The following is a 20,187-nucleotide window of genomic DNA, read 5'->3' as shown; positions in this document are numbered from 1 at the left end:
TGTTCTGACTAGCTGTGCAACCTTGGATCATTCCTTTCCCTTCCCTAGGCATCTTTGAAATAAACATTCTGGAAGCTTCCCAACGTTGGCACTTCCTGAATTACAGGGTGGTAGGGACTTCCTCCTCTAGGTTATCTGGCGGGAGAAGAAAAGTGAGCTCATGCCCATCGCACAGAGAAGGAGGCCAAGGCCCAGAGGGGCAAGGGCTGGTGCAGGGCTCCAGGAAGGGACACTTTCTGTGGGTGTAGCTCCCTCATGGAAGATGGTAGGGCTGCCACTGCAGAGGCCTGGACACTCCCTCTTGGCATTTCTTCTGCCCCAGAAACGGGGACATCCAAGCTGGAGTCTGACCTCATCCACAACATCTGCAGAGCAGACTCTAAGTGCCAGCTGGGACCCATGGCCTGGCCTAGTGACGTCAGTCCACGGCCTGCCTCCTTGACATGGCAGCCCAGCCCCCAGCTGCAGGTCTAGCCAGCCCTCCTCGACCAACCTAAGCCAGGGCTGCCTAGCACCCAGCTGCAGCCACAGGCCTGGCCCTTCCCCATTTAGTACTCACTTTGTTAGTGGGCGAATGAGGGCAGGCACCCCCTCTCCCCTGATCTGAGACCCTGCCTGTTCTCCATGCAGTGGAAAAAAGCTGCCATTTCTTTCCAGGGCCCAACGCCTGAGCGGGTGACTCTGGAATGATTCACAAGGCCGGGGTGGGATTTTCCACTCCACGCTGCAAACAACGGGGCCTCTGAGAGGGCCCAGTGCTGAGGGGGAGGGAAGCAGGGGCCGAAGGCCTGTCTGGGGGAGGTGGATGAGGCCTGGGCTCAAGGCTCGTGCAAACAGAACCATGGAAACAACCAAGCCCCCACCCTGGGCTTCTCCCAAGGGTCCTGGCTTCTGAAAGCCGAACCTAGGGAACCCCATTACACGGAACAAGTCCACCCTTATGTCCAGCTGTAAGAGCCATCTGCCAAGCCTTGCAGAAAGAAGTCCTGGCTGGCATGGCTCCTGGCAGCAAGCAAGGAGAAGTTTCACAGGCCTGAAATCTGGGCGACTTGAGTCCAATCCTGAGTGTGCTGCTAACTGCCCACATGACCCTTTGCAATGAACTTTCAGTCTCTGCACCTTTGCTCAGTGCCTGTAGCCTGATGGGGGGGCAGGCAGGGGTCTCAAAGGGACCTCCCGCCTCTGACCACCTGAGCCCACAATTATTGCCAAGAATAGCCCACAGGATGCTGAGCCTTCCCCAGTCTCTCTCCTAGTGAAGGGCCTATTGGGACAGGGCTTCTTCATGTGGCCTTGGGAAAGTAACGTTATCTCCTGTGCCTTTGGGCATCAGTGTGTCCAGCTGTAAAATGGGGATGTAATACTCATCTTCCAAGATAAGGTGTGCGTGCTGGTTATTCTCCATTTGTCCCCCAGATCCACTGTGTGCCATGGGAAGCTGACCTCTACTGGCTACATCCCCAGGCTTTCTTGCTGTCTGCTTCTGGCTGGGTTTGGGCAATGGGAGGCCACTGCAGAAAGAGAGAGTGGGCAGGGTATTTCTCTCCCTGCTCCCTCCCTGCTGTAATGCAATTTGGCCTCAGCTCCTGTCATAGACCCCTGGTCAGGTGTTAACTCTCCTGGGTTCTGGTAATATCTTCCCCTCCCCTTATACCTTTAAGCCGGACCCGAACCCGTATGCTATGACAACCCCTGTTGATTCCTTTGATGCTGCCCGCAGCTCTGTAAATAGTCCCTTCCTTAAACTATCCTCAATTACCCTGTTCCTCTGAGAGGACCCAGAGCTGGAGCCATGGGATACAGCACGCAAACTACTTAGTATAGAGCCTGGCACACAGTAGGAGCTCAAAAGTGAAATCATAAAGACAGAGCAAAATACTCCTCCTTTCTCCTGGGTTCTAGGTGATACAGGTATAAGGGGTGAATTTCTCAAGATCTAGTCCCAGTTCCTAACCGCCAACAGTACGAAGGTCCTCCTGTGTCCACACCCTCCTGGTTTTCTTTGTGCAATAATGCCTGCACCTCAACCATCAGTCACAACAATCCACTGGGACCCAGGTTCTAGTATTGGGTGCTTTACATCCCTCATCTCACTCAATCCACACAACAACCCTGGAAAGGTAGATGATACCATATCCGCAATTTACAGAGGCAGAAACTGATGCTCAGAGAGGTTAAGTCACTTGTCAAAGGTCACACAGCACCTGACACCTACCAGGCACTTAATCAACTTTGTTGAAAGAAGGAAAGGATGGCTGGATAAGGGAATGGTTCAAACCCAGGTCATTCCAAATCTAAAGACTGTGGGCTTTTACGCTCCATGTGGCCTCCTTATCCCACCAGCAGCAGAGATCTGTGTAACCTCAAGGAGCCCTGCCTAGGAGTCAGAACAAGTTGTTTTTTGTAAGGATCAAATTCTTTCATTCACAGATAGTCACGGAGCATCTGCTCTGGGCCAGGCCCTCGGCCGGGTCTCCCCGAGGTGACGCCTGCAAACAGTACAAACCAGTGCAAATGCCAGCGGCCTGGTCATGAATAAAAAAGGCCTTGCCTTTCCTCCTCCCGGGTGTGGGGCTTCTGTGCAGCTTCTGTGCAGCTTCTGTGAACCGCAGCCTCCCTGCCCCTCCCCAGCCCGGGCCCAGCTCAGCTTTTCCATGCTCCCCCCGCTCCTGGGGCTCCCACAGAGCTCCCTTGCTCAGTGGCTACAACTCCTGGCAGGCTCAGGCCCAGAGCTCTGCCTCAGCCTCTGCCAGTCTATCTCATGCCCCTTGAGAACCATGCAGAACCAGTCAGACACAGCCATGGCACCCCTCTCAGGCTTTGAAAGGTCCCATAGTCATTTCTAAGGAGGGAGCGCTTCCAACACTGTGTCACAGAGCCCCAGGGAGAGGAAAAACATTCCCCATGTCACCCAGCAAGCTAGATCGCCAAGGCAGCCTTGGAGATCACCCAGCTTGCTTCCTCACAGGAGCTGGAGCTCCTATTGTCTTACATTGTGCAGAAACTGAGGCTGACGCTGAGTGAGTCAGAGCCACAGAGCTAGTAATGGGTGGGGTCAAGGTCCGGCAGTCCCTACCCTGAATTAAGTCCTGTGCCCTGGGCAGCATGGCTGCAGCTCTGCTGGGACTAGATTCTGAATGTATATGGGGGTTGGGGGCAGATAAGAGAGGACAAAACAAACATGAGTTCTTGTCACCGCTCAAAGATGCCACTTCAATTACATAATTTCTGGTATCTGGTGAAATATAAATGACCAGTTTGCCCCTGCCACACAAAGGACTGGACAAAGCTTCTGAAAGCTTCTGGGATCCTACTCGAGTGAGGCTAGATTCTAAGCTGGAGAAGGCTGGGATTAGGGGAGAGCGCAGGGCAGGAGACGGGATGCCACCCAGCAGACTGCCGTCTTTCCTCTTAACCCTCGGGCTGGAGGAGCAGGAAGAGCCATGGACATTGCTGGAAGTCAGGGCCCCAGAGTTGCAGCCCAGGCCCTGCAAGAACATGCTGGATGCCACTGGCCAAATCTTTTGTCCCTCTAACCCTTGCGCCCTCATCCGTAGAGCAGGGATTAATACACACATCCTGCCCCTCCTGAACCAGTTCCTGTGAGGTCCTAAAAGGAAATGCCACACGTGGAAGTAACAATAAACATGACGGGGATAGAAACAGAAGATTCTGGACACTGAGCTGTTTCCTTGAGGCGAAGGACGGGGACTGACATACCTCTGAAAGCCCCAGCCTCCTGGCTCTGAGTCCTAGGGACTCAGAGTGGATACTCACAGGAGTGGGATGGACTATGCTGGAGTCTGGAGCTGGGGCGTAAAATTCAACTCTGCCTCCTACGTGCTGTGTCCCCTTGGGCAAGTCCTGGCCCTCTCTGGCCACAGCCTCCAGGCTCTTCACCTGCCCACTGAGGGTTGAACTGAATGATGCATAAGCATCCATTCCCTGCACGGGTTGACTCCAGCACCTTCGACCACAGGGAAGCTCAAGGAGAATATCTGGAAGGAGGCCTCACCTCCTGCTGAACCACGTCACCAAACGCAGAGGGAAGTATGCAGCTTGGGCGTCCTCCAGGCCCAAAGGCAAATTCTATACCCTAAAAACTGTTCCTGCTGCAGTTCTGCTGGCTCAGACATGGCCATCCTCTCTGTACCCCACGCACAGTTTGAGAGGCAGGGTTGGCCTCCTCCACTCAACAGAGTGGAGACCGTGAACCTCATCACCCGCTGTCAGAGGGGACATTGCACCTTTTCAACCCCAAAGCCAGCACCCACACAGCTTGGAAAACTGAGCAATCAGGGCCCCAGGCACCTGGTGCCTGAGTCAGGCTGGGTAGCCTAGAGGGGTATAAAGGGTTCCTCCTTCTTTCCTCTGCTCGCAACTCTCTACCCTGCCGATTGCAGAACACGGGGACTTGAGTACAACGTTGACTTAATTGCAAAGCAATGCATACGATTTCCATACGTTCTACAATATGGTTCTAATAAAAACAGGCCCTCAGTCCCCTTGGAGACAGGCTGAATAAATATTATTCCTAATGATTATTAAAACTCATTAAGTGTGTTTGTAAGGCCTGGGAATTCCCAGCATCTGCCACTGTCTCCACATTGGAGGGAGCCTAACGTCAAACACAGAGCCCAGAAGGGAGAAACCACACGGTGGTCACCGCCAAGGCAAGCGAACAGAGCAGAGGCCCCAGCTTTCTGGAAACTCCATCCCATCATTCCCCGCCCGGAGGAATTGGCCTCCGCTGCAGAAAGGTCGTTGCCCCTGGAGACAGTCTCAGGCAAGTTGGAGGCATTGACCCTGAGAATGTCTCCTGCACGTGGAATGTTCTTTCTCCTTTCTTTGATTGCTTGGGTCCACCCTGACCCTCCTCACCCCAAACTCCACTATCAGGGACCACAGATCAAATGTCTACGGGATCCAGGCAGGGAAAGGACCATGCTGGAAGACCTATGTGGGAGATATGGGAACTGGCACAGACAGGAGCAGGCCTGTCCTGTCTAAAGAGGCAGCCCTGACCTGGCCACAGCCTGCAGGCCACTGCATCTCTCTGCCTTCCAGGAGTAGCTATTCACCAGGTCTTTTATCAGAAGGACACTTTTAAAATGTTAGTAAGTTATTAAATACTTTTAAACAATGCTGCCTGTGCCAAACAAAACACATTCAGGACTACCCATGTGCGGCCTTTGTCTGAAATCGGGTGGGCCAGTGGAACTCTGCTCTAGGAGTCAGGAGCTGCCCTTCAGAGGCTGTATGACCTGGACCCAGTCAATTCATGCTTTTCCGTAAGCCACTTGACCTTTATAGTTGGGTTAGCAAAGAATGACCTGGGGCCTGGGCCAACCAAAGCCCCAGGGTGCTTTTCACCTGGGGGTGGCCACCAGACTTGAGTTTGGCTCAGTAAACCACAAATCCAGAGCAGGATGTACAATCATGAACACAGCAGAAGTGAAGGAGTGGGAAACCTGGGTTCAAGTCAAGACTCTGCCTATAACCGGCTCCCTGCTCTAAGTTACTGCTCTTCCTCCACCCGGACCAGGAGTAACCACTTGACTTAACTGCCCCTGTCACCCACTCGAGCTCCAAGCGACATGCATCCCTCACCCAGTCTTACCGGCAAACCACAGTCTCCCTTGGGCCCCGGAGGTCCCATCAGCAGCGGGAAAGGCGTGGGTCCCACCAGGTGGAAGAATGAATAGCCACTGCTTGTAGGCCAGGGGCTGGAGGACAGGAACCGTGCTGGGGCCACTGGAGGGGCCAGGGTAGTCTGCCGCGTTGGCCGGGGTTGTCTGGGGCTGGGCCTGGTTGTCGGATCATTGAATGGGACATCCCTGGCTGCTTTCCCGGGTCTGAGGGGGACAGGCTTCCGGCGGCTATTCTTGGGTCTGGCTTTCTTTGTGGCTTCTGATCCAGTGGGTTTCTTGCTTCCGGTGGGGACTGAAGCAGGAGTGAGGGTGGAAGGCATTGCTGTGGCTGGTGGCCGAGCAGTCCTGGTAGAGCCAGGACTGGGGGCAGGTGATGGGGGCAAAACAGGGAGTTGAGGAAGTTTATGCAAGTTGGAGCGGACATGGGCCGGCTCACGGGCATGACTGCTCATCTTGGCCTCAGTCTGGATCACGGGGGGAAAGGGCTTTTTAGAGGCACCTGCGGCAATGGGCAGGGGTCGGGCACTGGGTGGTGGGGGTCTGGGCGTTACCAGGTTCCTCTGGATGGGCTGCACTGTGGGACGGGTGACTTTGGCAGGAACTGGCTGGGAAATGGGTAGCACTGGCTTCTTGGTGGGTGGGGATAACTTCGTGAAGGAAGGTGCAGCTGCCTTCTGGGTGGGGCGGGGGCTTTTGACAGGGGTAATTGAAGGAGAAGGGGCTGAAGGCTTGATTGGGTGACTTTTGGGGATTTTGGTGGCTGTGCTCTTTCGTAATGGTTGGACAGGTTTAGTGGAGCTGGCAGGAGAGGCTGGGGGTACAGGAGGAAACACTTCACTGGCTGACAGCTTGGCAGGTGGCCATGGGGTACGGGCTGGGTCCCCCACTGAGACATGCTTGTGAAAGTCTGTGGTGCTAGTCCGTAGGGGCTTGGTGGGTGTGGCGGGCACCACAGTCACGCTGGGCCCCCTGCCTGATGGCCGTGACCCCAGGGCTGGCATGGCAGTGGTCAGGTTCTCCAGGCCTAACAGGGCAAAGTTGGTTTGGAAAGCATAGGGTGCGCCAGAGTCTCGGAGGAAGGGGGGTCCCAGCGGGGGCCGGTACATGTCAGCCTGTCCACACTGTTTTCTCAGGTGGGTACAGTAATTGTGAGCGACCTGCGTCACAGGGTAGATACTGAACTGGCACAGAGCACCTTCAAACTGAACTGCATGTGGACTCATCTTTCCCAAGAGGAAGGAGCCCTCAGGGTCAAGCACTGGGTCCCTGTGGAAAGCCAGTGGGACAGGCACCCGGCGCTCCCCACAGGCTGTCACCAGGGTGACTGTGCGGCCACGGAGCTCCAGGGCTAGGTGGTGCCAACGCCCGTCATGCACGTCAAGGTCAAAGGCCACGGAGCGTCGGGGCCCCAGGTGGACGACTGTCTTGCCGGGGAGGAACTGCAGGCCCAGCTGCAGCTTATGCTTCTGGCTACGGACGGCGAAGAGGAAGGCATGGTTCACCCGATGGGAGCAGAGGCTCAGCACCAGCGCTAGCTCTGTGCCCAGGGCAGCAGGGATGACAGCTGTCGTGGGGGCCTGGAGCCGGGCCCGCTGTGTAACAATGAAGCCCGACTGGAACGGAATGACCCCTGGGGGAGGGGGACTCCGGCCACCCGCTGCCTTGGCCCAGCTGAGGCCCAGCCGCTGGAGGACGTCCACATCTGGAGAGGGAAGGCAGAGGGGAAAGGGCATGGTCAGGGCCTGCTGCAGCCCCAGACCGCTCTAGGAGCACAGGTGGCTGAGGACATCCACCCACTGTTACCCGCTGCCCCATGGTTATGGCAGACAGCACAGAGTTGGAACCAATCCCCTGTCTGGCTGCATGATCTTGCATATAGTGGTAAAAAACACAGACTCTGGAGCCAGACTTTCTGAGTTCTAATCCCAGCTCCACCACGTACTAGCCCTGTGACTTTAGTGCCTTGGTTTTCCCCATCCATTAAATGGGATAATAGTAGTGTCAAACACAGAAGGCTGTTGTGAGGATTAAATGAGCTAATACACTGGAAAAACGTGTCTGGCACAAAATAAGCATTTTCAAATGATAGATATTACTACTAAAAATAATGATAATCACCAAATGCTAGTGCTAAGAGTATTACAGGCTGCCCAATGTGACCTGTTTCCCCTTCTCTCTGCCTCAATCTCCTCCAGGAAGCAGTCCTATAAGTGAAGGAGTAGGGTGACAAGAATGGATGATGTGTCACTGGAGCTTGGTGAGGATGTCCAGGGGGCCTGACTGGTTTTACCACCTTTAGGAACCTACCCAGTCCCCTTCCCACCCCCGAGGTCTCTGTTTGGCAGGAGCAGGCTCCAGGGAGCTTCTACCTGCATGGAAGGGAAAGGATATTTCCAATGACTACCCCCTCCCTTGTGGCTTTGGAGAAAGCAGAGGAAGTCATCAAGACACCCCTGCAACCTCTGTCCTCTGGCGAACCATGGTCTGGCCGGGTCATATCCGCCCAGTAATTACAGCTGCGGGGCTAGCCAGAGCAAGAGGAGGGTTTCCAGGGTGTTTATGGAAAGGGATCCTGACCTTGCCTCTCGTGGGCCATTTCACCTCCTTGGGTCAGCTGAGCTGCCAGTGTCTGCAGAAGCTGGCTCTGAGCTCCATCTTTGCAGGCAAGGAGAGGCTGCCTTCGGAACTGAGGTCTGGGTCAAGTCGTCAGGCCCCCCCACCGAGCTCAGCACCCCAGCGCCAGAGTGCGGAACGCTCTCTGCCTCATCACCCAGTGTGAGGGATGTGCAATGGGCTGAATGCAGCACGTAGCACTTAGTAGGCCCTCAGCTGACAACTGAGGGATAGATGAACAGATAGGTGGATAGACAGTCAGTCTGGGAGAACCTGAGAACCTGGGTGTTGGCAACACAGCAGCATAACGGTTCAATAGCAGGGTCTGAAGACAGAAGGCCAGACGAGACCACCTGTGAGTCTGCACTCTGAGCCTCAGTTCCCCCTGATGTAAAACGGAGCTACAAAGACTGCCTACATCCCAGGGTTGCTGGGAGATGAAACGGTGGTCTTCCTCATCTCCTCACCCATGCCCTGCACCAGGTACCTCTACCCAAGTCTCTTCCTGACTCCTGGGCCTCAGTTTTCCTGCCAGGAAGACAAGGGAAACCAGGCCATAAAGTGCTATCGCTGTTCTGAGAACTCTGCAGCATGCTCCTATTTCAGTTGCCTGGATTGAAGACCCTTATTCCTCCCTAGGACCCAAGGGCCTTCATTTTACTTCCAATTCCTCCTTTCCCCCACCTCTGTCTGCCCCCAGGTCCAAAGCTAAAATAATCCACTGCTTAAGGATTGTCTGAGTAGTAGTGTATTTTGCTCTAATCACGTAAAAGCCCTTTATTATCACAAAGTACTACTCACTACAAACAACTTAAAACAGAGGAACCACTTGTTAGGGAAGAGGTAAGGGCAGGGAGCCATCTGTTGTCTCACCTCAGCAGCCCCCAGGAGGCCCCCAGCAGGCACACATTTCTCCCTGCATACTGCAGCTTACAGCCCCTTGCACTTGCTCAGGGGAAATGACAACTGGCCAGGCCAGGTGAAACCGATGAGGTTTCCCTTATCATCCACTCCAGGACAGTTTCAAAGCTGACACCAGCCAATCTCCAGGCCTCCCCTGCAGAGTGTCGGCAGCTCAGAGGCAAAGCCCCAAAACTCTAACACCTGTAGCTGGCAGAGGTGGTCATTGCTGAGCTTCTGGGAGTCTCTGACCACTATGGGCCCCACAGCAGATAGAGATGGCCTGTTCTTGCCCAAACTCTCCAGGTAAATAAGTTAATTAACAATAGTACCTAATATTTATTGAGCACTTACTATGTACCAAATGCTTTACATGCATTATCTCGCTTGATTCTCTCAGTCATCTATGAAGCACGTACTGTCTATTATCCCCATTTTATAGCTAGATGAGGGTCAGAAAAGTTAGCTATAATAACTTGCCCAAGGTCATGCAGCTTATAATAAAAGTCACAGCTGGGGTGTAAACCCTGACTGCCTGGCTCCAGGGTCTTTGTTCTTAGCCACCATACTACTCTGAGCCCCTCAGGCTGGTTGGAACGTAGGATGGAGACACATCCAGAATCCCGTCAGGGATGAGGAACTGGGGACAGGGGAGTGAATGCAGCGCAATGCCGAGGACCCAGCCAGCTGGCCACAGCCAGATCCCTTTATTACATAAACCTGGCTCCACACATCTCCAGCCTCTTCCCAACCCCCAGTGCCTGACTCAGGACTCTGGACAGCTGTTCACCTACTTTGTGGGGGAAATAGCAAGCTCGGAAAATATGACATTTGCACAAAATGTTGCCAGGCAGCAGGAGTCTCTTCCGGGCACGGCCCTCCCCTCCCAGGGGCCCAAACCCTGCCTAGCCCCTGGGTCAAGCCACAGGGGTTCTGGGAGTGCCCCCGCTGCCTACCCTGTCTACCCGGCACACAGCAGAGGGTGTGGAGAAGGGGGAGGGGTGGCTATTTTAAGAGGCGTTGTGGCTGCTTGACAAACAGATGTGGGAGAGGTTTCAGTTTCAAGGGGCAGCTGTGTAGCCAGTCCACCGCTGCCCTGGCCCCCTGGACAGCTCCTCAGGGACAGTAGGGAAAAGCAGGATCTCACAGGAAGAGGAGGGCAGGTCACAGGCTTGGGCACTGAGAGTTGCAGCCTCCATGCCTCCTCTCACAGTTGTCCCAGGAAAAATAGAGAGGACTGAGGCTTATTGGCCCAAAGTGACTTACTCACATTGTGCCCTGGAGAGGAATGAAAGCATCCCCCTTCCACATTTCTATACTGAACCCTTGCTACCTCTTACAAAACATCAAACATGATTGTTTCAAGCCTAGGGAGAATTTGCCAATGACTGGCTCCATTCTACTGATGAGAAAACCAAGGCATTGAGTTCCAAATAGGGGCATGGATGTCTCTACCCCTGCCCTCTCAGATCCCTTCTGTCCTGCCTTGTCTCCCCCTGGACAAAGAGAAGAAAGAATTACCTTCAGGAGCTCCTTGGGTGGAGGCCAGGTAACAGGCAAATGAGACCAAGATCCAGGTGAAGAGAAACCCCCTAGAGACCAGGAGACACAAGCAAAGGCGGCATCATCTTCCACCCCTTGGCCCAGATCCGGCTGGGGAGTTGGGAGTGGATCACCCAGCCCCAGTCCCATCCCAGTCTTGCCCATGGGAGGTGGGAGGCAAGGCATGGGCTCTAGGACCCCATCGGAACAGTCCATGCTCCTGGGTCTCCAGGCACAACCTCTTAGGGCAGGAGCTGCTTATATGGTACAAATGCAACCTCACTTTATACAGAATGATAAACTAAGGTCACAGGGCAGGACACAGTGGGCAGGAAGCCCTGCGTTGGGAGACTCAGCATCTAGCTCAAAATCTGCTGTCAACTCACTGGGCAAACAGGGACCAGCCCCCGCTGCTCTCTGGGCCTCAATCTCTCCATCTGTACTATGGCCTCATGATCTTGAGGCCCAATGGGTGGCAGAGTCAGGGCTGAATGGTCTGTGGGAAGACCAGTCTGGTTTGCTTGGATGACAGATGTCCTCAAAAGGCAGGAGAGATAGATGAAAACTCACTCTCCAGGCCCGAGGCAGGGAGAGAAGACCACTTAACCAGGACCAATGCATGCTAAGGAAGCTGCCTAGCTGGCTTTATGCTGATGGAAAATGGGAGCGAAGAGAGATGATGCGGAGTCAGGCAGACTCAGGTGTAACCCTGGCCCCATTGCTTACCACCTGTGTGAACCTGGGTGAGTCACTCAGCCTCCCTGAGCCTGTCTCCTCCTCTGCAACATGGCTGACACTCCCTATCTTGCAGACGAGGCGTGGAGATTAAATGAGCTCATGCATGTCAAGGGCTTGGCCTGCTGCCAGCCACACAAGTGCTCCTTCGACTGTTCCTGCTGCCCCTACATTCTGGGGACCGGAAGAGTTAATGCTCTGCTCAGAGGCTCCTGCCAACATGGGCAGAGGCAGTGATCCAATTTCACCTTCCTGTGGGAGCAGCCACTGGTGACACCTGAAGCCATCTGGGGCATCTGATCCTCGAGCAGGCAAAGGGGAGGGCGGCACGTGGCCAGAGATGGCTGGCCAGGATGCAGTCAGAGAGACCTGTGACGGGCAGGTGGGGAGGGCTAAGGCTGGGACACAAAGGCCCAGGATGCACCTCCAAGAGGAAAGCGAGGATGGAGTGTTTTGGAGGAATCACATAATCCGGGAAACCCGTCTGCTGGGGTTGATGTCTGGAGCCCCAGGTTCTTCTCAGATCCGTGGGTGACTTGGAAAATGGAAAACAAGCTCAAACCCACTGATTGAATAGCAGTGTAATTGCAATTAGGATCAATAGTCATCCTGAGCTGGACACTGGGGAAGACGCTGGTGGTTATCTCCCCACAGCCGTTCTCCCTTTCTGCTTGTTCAAGGAGACATGAACTTCAGAGGAAATTGGATGAATCTGGATAAGTCTAAGCCAATCCTGGGAATTTCACCTGCCATGCCAGTGACGGCTTTGGGCATTCATATGTGACCCAAATGTGGCCAATGAGATGTGAGGGATGCCTGTCAGGGCCCCTGGGACAGTGTTTCAAAGGGACAGAGAGAAGGTTTTCTTCCAGCCTTTTCCTGTTGTTGAGTGAGGGTGCACAGCCATTTTGTGCAACATGAGGTAATAAGCCCCATGAGCATGTGAGGATGGCAGAATGAAAGACTCATGGGTGTTAGATAACACTTGAGATACGGAATTAGCCAACCCTATGACTGCATTTCCTTTGGACCTCTTGATATGGGAGGTAATAACTCCCCTCACTATTTAAGCTAATATTACGTTGGGTCTTCAGTTACTTAGAACATAAAGGCAAACTAGCTGAAACGAGGCTCAGATGCTGATGGTGAATCCTTGACAGCTTTCTCCAGCCTCTGGGCCTTGGCACATGCTGCTCCTATTAGCTAGACACCGCTCTTTAGCCTGGTCAGTTTCAGCTCGGGTGTCACCCCCCATAGCCCACTGCACATAGCTCACTGCAGCAGGTTTCTTGTATGTGGCCACTGTCTATTTTCTTGTTTCCCTTTCTAGTCCAAGTCCCTGAAGGGACCACATCTGTCTTGTTCACTCTATGTTCCCAGCACCTGGCAGGCATGTAGTGAATGTTTAATGTGTTTTGTAGAAGGGATGAGTGTTACCTGGTATTGTAGGACTTTAAAAAGTGTCTTCCCAAAGCCTTAACTCCAGCAGGCCTTCCCTACCTCTGATTTTTTTCCAGGGTTGCTCCTGGATAATCCTTGGTCCCTCCTCATCCTCTCCAAACCTGCTGCCACGGCTGTGAAAATGCCTTTTGCACGGGGCCAGTCCTCCCTGCCTCCATGGGCCTCACCTCCAGCTCAGCACCAGCAATGACTAAAGGTCAGAATGCCTAGCTGCCCTGGGGTTACCTGGAGAGAAAAGCACAGGCTGACCTTCCGACATGACCTGCCCACTAGAAGCAAATGGCAGCCTCATCAGCTCTGAAAAGAAATAACAGGCAGCTTTGTTTGACTTGACAAAAACTGAGGCTTAGGGAGGGCAAGTACTTCTTTCTTCAAAGTCACCTTGGTAGGCTCTGAGGTCCCAATTTCTTCAGTACTATTTCCCACATTCACCAGGTTGACACTACAGGAAACTGTGGCCAGATATATTGGGGAAGAACTGTCTCCTGCTTCTCAGCCGTGGCAGTTCCTAAAACACAGCTGCAGACCAAAGGCTCTGAGAAGTCCTGCAATAAAGAAGTTGACTGCACTTTCTGTCATTCAGCAATCCTGAACTTAGAGGACCAGGGAGGGAACTTGTTGTTCCTGAGAACGTCCCCTCAGAAGAAACTGCTCCTCACTTTCCAGTGTTCCAGCAACCTCACTAGTTTCTGTTCACTTCTCTTCCCAGCCCTTTCCAGACACCAGCCCTCACTCCTTGAGTCTCACTGTGTTATGTTACATCTACCCTTATTAGAATGCTTCCCAAGCTGCTAAGGACAGGTCAGGTGGAGTGAAGAAGGCACAAGAACCCCACATGTCATTCTCAATTTTTCTTGCTTGTGGTTATGCCAAGGTGACTACTTTGTAGAGAATAAGAGGGTAACTTAGGGGGAAAATATTTTTAATCCCAAAGTTCAGGAGAAAGAAGACTCGGAGTGGGGATGGGATCAGAATCTCCTCTTCAATTAAGCTTCCTAACACCATGGTTTCTAACTTAAGAATTTCAGCCCTGAAGGCCTGTTACAAAAGTATTTGTCCCCCATTCATTCACCTCAAAAAATGCCACTGACAGCCTAAGACCTAGATTCTGTGTGTACTTGACCCATAAACTTCCAAACTATAGTATGGCGTTATAAAGTGGGAGAAAGCCCTTTGGGTTCAGCTAGAGGCCAGATGTCCCCTTATTGTAGGGATGGGCAACTAAGGCTTAGAGAGAAGAAGTGACACAGCATGTCAGTGACCCACATCTGACTTCACTACTTAACAGACAGTCCTTTTCACTTGACTTGCCTCCCATGGAGAAGAAACTGGAGACTTACAGGGACTTCCTACTTGCCTGAGACCAGAGTCCCAGCCTTCACCAACAGGAACAGAGATGCAGCCTGGGGAGCCGACAAGCCATCTCAGTGAGCTCCAGGCCTGGAAAATTGGCTCCCAGAAGGAGGCCCTGCCGATCCTTTTGCTCCCGTTCCAATCCTGTTTAGGCTACTGCTAATAATGTTTAGTGCCTGCTCTGGCTCACGGCTTTGTTCTTCCAGACTTCTGTTTTCACCACTGACTCGTGGGCCTTGGCTCAGTGAACCCAGGGCTCCAGAATGTCGGGAAGACCAGAGCACAGAGGCCAGAGAGGGCAGGAGGCAGCCGAAACCAGAGCCATGCATTAGGCGTCTGACCTTGGAAACACAGCCTGGCCACACAGCCCTCCAGGAAGGGAACCCAGGCGTTCCTTTCCTGAGAAAGGCTCTCTGCCAGTATACCAAGTGTGGCTACTCCTGGACCACTAGGTTGCCAGAACCCATAGTTGGTTTACATGGTTTTTCCTTCATCCTTGTTACCTGGGAACACACAGAATTTTGGAGACCCATACCAGCTTGAACACACACTGAGAGCTCAGAGCTGAGACCCAGGGTGCTGAAACACAAGGAAAAGGACTCACAGGACTCCAGGCGTGGCTGTGCACCCCTGGGGTAAGCTGGGAAGGAAGCCGCCCAAAAGACACAGAACAGCAAAGAGGGGTGGACCTCTCCCACCTGCCTCCATGGACTAGCCAGGCCCCATGTGGCCAGACGGTCACACCCAGGCTCCTTTCTTCACACCTTACACCTCTTCCACGGGAACACAAACAGGTCATCTGTCTGGACAGGATGCAGCCCAGAATTTTCCAGTTGACTCACACATCCATTCAAGATGAAGTGAATAATAATACAAATAACAGCTGCCGTTTATTGAGCACTTACTACAAGCCAGGCACTGTTCTAAGCCCCTTACAAGCACCGTCCCATTAACCCTCACAAAACCCTGCTAGCTGGGAATGAAGATGCCCATATTGTGGATGAGCAGAACGAGAAGCAAAGAAGCAAGTGGCTTGTCCAAGCTCACAGGGCAGAATCAGGATTCACACCGTCTGATGGAAGGGCTCTCTCTGCCCTGCAACCTGCCTGCCCCTGGTGTGAGTCCTCCACCACCAACTGATATGGCACTTTAGTGGTCTGTGGAGAGGTGTGGAAGGGCAAAGCTAGACGACATGCAGGGGTCAGAGGGCACAGGACCTGGGGCCCTGCCATGGTGAGGGAGGCAGTGAGACAGGAGAAGGCAGAGGCTGAGCCTCGAAGCAGCATGACTGCCCATTTGTCCAAAACTCAGGCCCCACTCTGGGGTGCTCGCCTGGCACTACTTTTCTACCCAACTGCTGGCATCTGCCCTGGCACAGGGTCTTCTGGAGAAAATGAGTCAGCAATGTGCTTACTGGTGCCGTGTGTGTGTGTGTGTGTGTGTGTGTGTGTGTGTGTGTTGTGGTGGGGGGTGGGGGACTCAGCCAGTCAGCTTTTTCCAAGACATGAGAAAGAAGGAGGGGGTATCATCCCCCATTCCAGCTCTGAGAGGCAGGGCATGGTGGGTGGGGTGGAGCTACAGCCTAGACCAGCCTCTTGGGAGTGTCCTCCGGTCTTGGGGGCAAGATGGAAAGCCAGCAAGTTCTGTGCTTCCCTGGGCAGTGAGCATGAGCCCACAGTCCATAGGCCCCAGGGGCTGCTCCCGTCTTCATTCCCTCCTACACACACCCACACACAGTGACTGGATCTTGCAAGCCATCAGTCTCTTACAACCTCTACTCCACAGGCTGGGACTCAGAGGCTCTGGGTCCCAGTTCTGCCTAAGCCCCTCCTTGGAATTCCCTGCCCCTCTCTGGCCGAGTCTCTGCATCTGTATGTACAATGAGGGGTTCCACTGGGTGACCTCCCAGGGCCCTTTCTGCTGTGACATGCTGGCTCTCACTTTTTCTTTTACACGCGGGAAAGAGAAAGGAACTGAGACCCTACCCCTCCACGCCAGACAAGCAGGGAAACACTGAGACACACAGACCCAAACAGACTGACACACACGCGAAGATTTCCAGAAACCAAAGACGTGCAAGACACTTAGGAGCAGAAGCCAAGACCTGGAGACCTAGAAACTTGGGGACAGTTTCATAAGAACAGCCAGAAACGGAGACCTACAGGCTCGGGACCTGTGGACACCGACACCGGAACACATGGAGACAGCCAGGAATAGAGACCCCTCCTCTTCCAAGTATCCAAAAGCCCCCCTCCGCCCTGCTGCGGGCTGCTCCAGGAGCCACCACTCACCCCCAACCCTGACCCCAGCCTGGCTCTGCACGGACCCTTCCCAGCTCAGCTCCCGCCTCAGCGCCATCGGGCTGCCTGGCCAGGCGAGGCAGGGCCAGGCAGGGCCAGGCGGGGCAGGGCGAGCAGTGTTCGCCAACCCGGCTGGGTCGGGGGCGCAGTCTACGTTAACCCTTGGCGACCGGCCTCCCAGGGGCACAGGACAGGGCAGGAAGCTGACGTTCCGCTGGAAGCATACCGCGCGGCGGGGAACCCCAGCCCTCCCGGAGGCTGTAGCAGCAGGAAGCTGGGGAGGGGGCATCCCCTCGCTCGTACTCACCCCCCGCGCGCCGCTGCCGCCGTTGTGCCTCGGGCCCCCTGCGCTGATCCCACTCCCATGGCGGGCCCCTACTTCATGCTCCCGAGCCCGGGGGGCAAGTGTGGGCGCGCCCCATGGGGACGCCAGCCCCCCGCCCCACCGCGCCAGGCCGGCTCAGAGCGCGCGGTCCCCGCACCCCCAGCGCAGCCCCGCGCCCAGGGGCGCCCCAGCAGCCAGGCAGCGCGGCCCGGACCCTGCGGGCGCCCGTGCCAGGCCCATGGTCCCAGGAGCACCGGCGCTGCGCTTGCCCCTGCCTCGCTCTTTTTCTGCTTCCACCGAAAAGAAGCAGGAAAAAAAGAGAGATGATCAAACTTTTGGAGGCGGGCTGCTGGCGGTCCCCGGAGACAGAGCAAGGCCGGGCGAGGGCGCGCAGAAGGCGGTGGAAGCTGCCTCCCCGCTGGCCTGGGGGAGGAGAGGAAAAGGAAGGATTTGGGGGAAATGAAGGCGATTTAAAGACTCGGCCCGCGGTGGCTCTCCACCTTCTCTCCTCCCCGCACTGGGCCGCCCTCTGCTGCCCCCTGCTGCCCCCTGCCGGCTGCAGCCGGGGACACACCTTCAGCCGGTCCAGGACGGCCCAGCCGAGACATCCCCCCACCCCTGTGTAAAGATGGGGAAACTGAGATATACGGAGAGGAACGAGTTGGCCACTGCTGCGGGGCGGGATGATCCCAGTTCAGTGATTCGGGACTTCTGGCTTGCGAGGTCCCCGAGTTGGGAGGCAGAGATAGAGGGAGAAAGGGGACAGATACTACAGCTGCAAGGAACTCTGAGTTCCAGGGACAGATCTGGGACCAAGACTCAGTGTCCAGACTCCCATGACAACGACAACTAATGTCTTACCACACACACACACACACACACACGTATTTTCCTCTCAGATTCAGAGAGCCCAGGATAACAGATTCCTGGGCACCTACCGTAGTGGGTGGGCTTGTTAAATGTTTTCGCCCTCCTCATTCTTCCCTCTCCATTCGATAAGAAATGGGAGCTTAACCACCATCCTCACCCCCGCAAGAGTCCACCAAAGAGCCTCCCTGAGATCCCACACTGGAGCACAGAACTGCACACTTTGATCCAGCAGCAAACACTGGCAAATTAGCACACCCACACCCCAGTTGGAGCCCTGGCACTAGAAGCCCCCTCCGCCTCAGCCGCCACCTCCAGGACCTGTTCACTGGTGCACACACATACTCCCACACACGACCACATATACCCCAAACTCAGACACACGCTCCCACTCATTCACATGCAAGCCCAGCCACTCACTCCTCCTAAACTCATACAAACACACTCCGGGGTGTCTGGACTCAGTTGCGCTCTGGACGCCACACACGAAGACACATGCACACTAGTGCTTACACGCTCACAAATGCACACTAGTCTAGCCTAGCCAGATTCCCCCCAACGTACACACCCCTGCGCTCACCTCTCATGAACACACCTTCACGTGCACATACACCCCATGTACACACCCCCAAGTGCACACACGCACCCCCCCCACTTACAGTTCTTCGCTAGTACGCAAGCACAAACCGTTCTCACTCCCCACATGTGTACCCCCTCCCCATACACACACACCTTTATGCACACACACCGGTACCCCCAGTGCTCCAGGAGCCCCGGGGCACTTACTGGGTCCCTAGGTGCGAGGCTGGACGGTCGGTCCTTCCTCGGGCTCCTAACGGCATTTGTATTCATGGGTCCCGCAGCCCGAGCGCGGGCGCGGGGGTACTAGGTCCCCTTCCCTAAACTGGGCGCGGGCGCTCAGAGCGCAATGGCACCGGGAGGGGCATGAGCGCGCGGGGCTGCGCCGCGGGCCGGGTCCGCCTGCGCTCGAACTTCGGCCGCTCTGCGTCCTCTGACTCCGGCACGGGCTCCGGGTGCGGGGGGCGGCTCATAGGTGCTGGGGCCGCGGCGCCCGCCGGGCCTTTTGAAGTCTCCGCTAGGGGCGGGGAGGGGGCGCTGAAGGCGGCCTTTTAAACAGTGGCTGCACGCGGGCTCAGTGGAGCAAGGTGTCTGGTTTCAGCAAACTTTAGGAAAGGTCCCAAGCTGAAGGGGGGGAGCCAAGCAAGGAAAAAAAAAAAAAAAAACAAGAAGCCGCATAGCTGTGCTCTGCTTCCTGCAGGGGGCAGAACACCCAGAGCTGCCAGGAGGGAGGCCCAGCGTGGTGCTGGGGAACCCACAGGCTGCTGGATGGTATGAGGAACCACCCCCACCTCTGCACCCCCGCCTTGAACCAGAGTTCTCAACCTCCACGTGGATAAGGGAGTGCAGGAACACCTCAAAACTTCACAAATTGTACGTGTTTGAGCACTCTTCTGGGTGAGGGGCCATGGGTTTTCCGCAGGTTTTCAGAAGCCAGTGGTTCTGGAAAGTTGAGAACTCCCAGTCCAATCATAGTTGACATTTTTTGAGCTGCATGCTTTGTGCTAGGCGGATCCTGTCGTTATTTACATTTTTTGTTCATCGTGGATTTCTTTTCTGCATTAATTTTGACATTTTTAGAGTATTGCATTAAAATATTATATATCTTGATTAGTTAGGGGTTTTGTGGCACCCCCTTAAATATAAAACTCCTTTGCATATGGTGGTGTTTGGGGGTCCCCTAGTATTTTGCATTCTCACCAACCTCAGAGTGCCCAGGTAAGCACTGTGCTAAGTGTCACCGTTGATGGGAGGCTTGTTATCTCCATTTACAGATGAGAAAGCCCAGAGTCTGAAAGGTTAAGTAACTTTGCTGAGATCACTAACTGGCAAGTGGTGGAGGTGAGATGTGAACTCCCGTAGTCTGACTCCTGTCGTCTGCAGCTGAGCATGAAGATCCCAATCTTGACTTTTAAGAGGTTCTGAGCAGATCCTCGCCAGTCTGCCCAGCTTCATGTCCTGCCTCTGGGCTCCACTCTCTCTGGTGCTTGGACCCAGGCTCGACAAGCTGGGATACTTCAAGGCCTTGTCTGTGCTGTTTCTGCCAGGGTTCTCCCTCTCCCCCAATCCTGTTTTCTGCCTGATCACATCCTCTCTGCCCTTCTAGGTGCAGTTCAAAGCTCTGCCCACACCCATATTGTAGCACACGTCACATGGTGTTGTCATTGTCAGATCTCTGTGTTCCCACAACCAGCGTGGAGGCTGGGACAACAATAGAGACTCAAACCATTAATAATTTAAATGAATTTCTTTCAACTCCTATAGCATGCAAACCCCAGTACAAAGCTAGGGGAAGAGTGTCTGCCACTATGGGAGTGAAGACAAAGAAACTTTCACATCGTCCTGCTTTCTGAGCACTCAC

The 20,187-nt window shown here is 54.6% G+C and overlaps 1 protein-coding gene across 7 annotated transcripts in view; it reads right to left on the bottom strand.

Moving 5' to 3' along the window:
- COL27A1 (collagen type XXVII alpha 1 chain) overlaps positions 1-18,830 on the bottom strand; it is a 135,696-nt gene extending 116,866 nt beyond the window's left edge. For 5 of the 7 annotated variants that reach the window (XM_019754573.2, XM_019754578.2, XM_019754577.2 and 2 more), the window contains exons 1-3: positions 16,863-17,390; positions 10,686-10,756; positions 5,621-7,353 (exon numbers count right to left, since the gene is read on the bottom strand). In XM_019754573.2, the coding sequence (XP_019610132.2) occupies positions 5,621-7,353; positions 10,686-10,756; positions 16,863-16,921 (1,863 nt within the window). In that variant the 5' untranslated portion in view covers positions 16,922-17,390. Of the gene's footprint in view, positions 1-5,620; positions 7,354-10,685; positions 10,757-16,862; positions 17,394-18,533 lie in introns of those variants that run through there. The other 2 variants (XR_002139439.2, XM_019754574.2) reach the window with 2 other exon arrangements.
- Between the last annotated feature and the right edge of the window lie 1,357 nt (positions 18,831-20,187).

Source organism: Rhinolophus sinicus, linkage group LG04 (assembly GCF_036562045.2).
Source record: "Rhinolophus sinicus isolate RSC01 linkage group LG04, ASM3656204v1, whole genome shotgun sequence".
NCBI classification, from domain to species: domain Eukaryota; kingdom Metazoa; phylum Chordata; class Mammalia; order Chiroptera; family Rhinolophidae; genus Rhinolophus; species Rhinolophus sinicus.
Note: the sequence above shows the minus strand (reverse complement) of the source record. Positions and strands in the feature narration are given on the sequence as shown.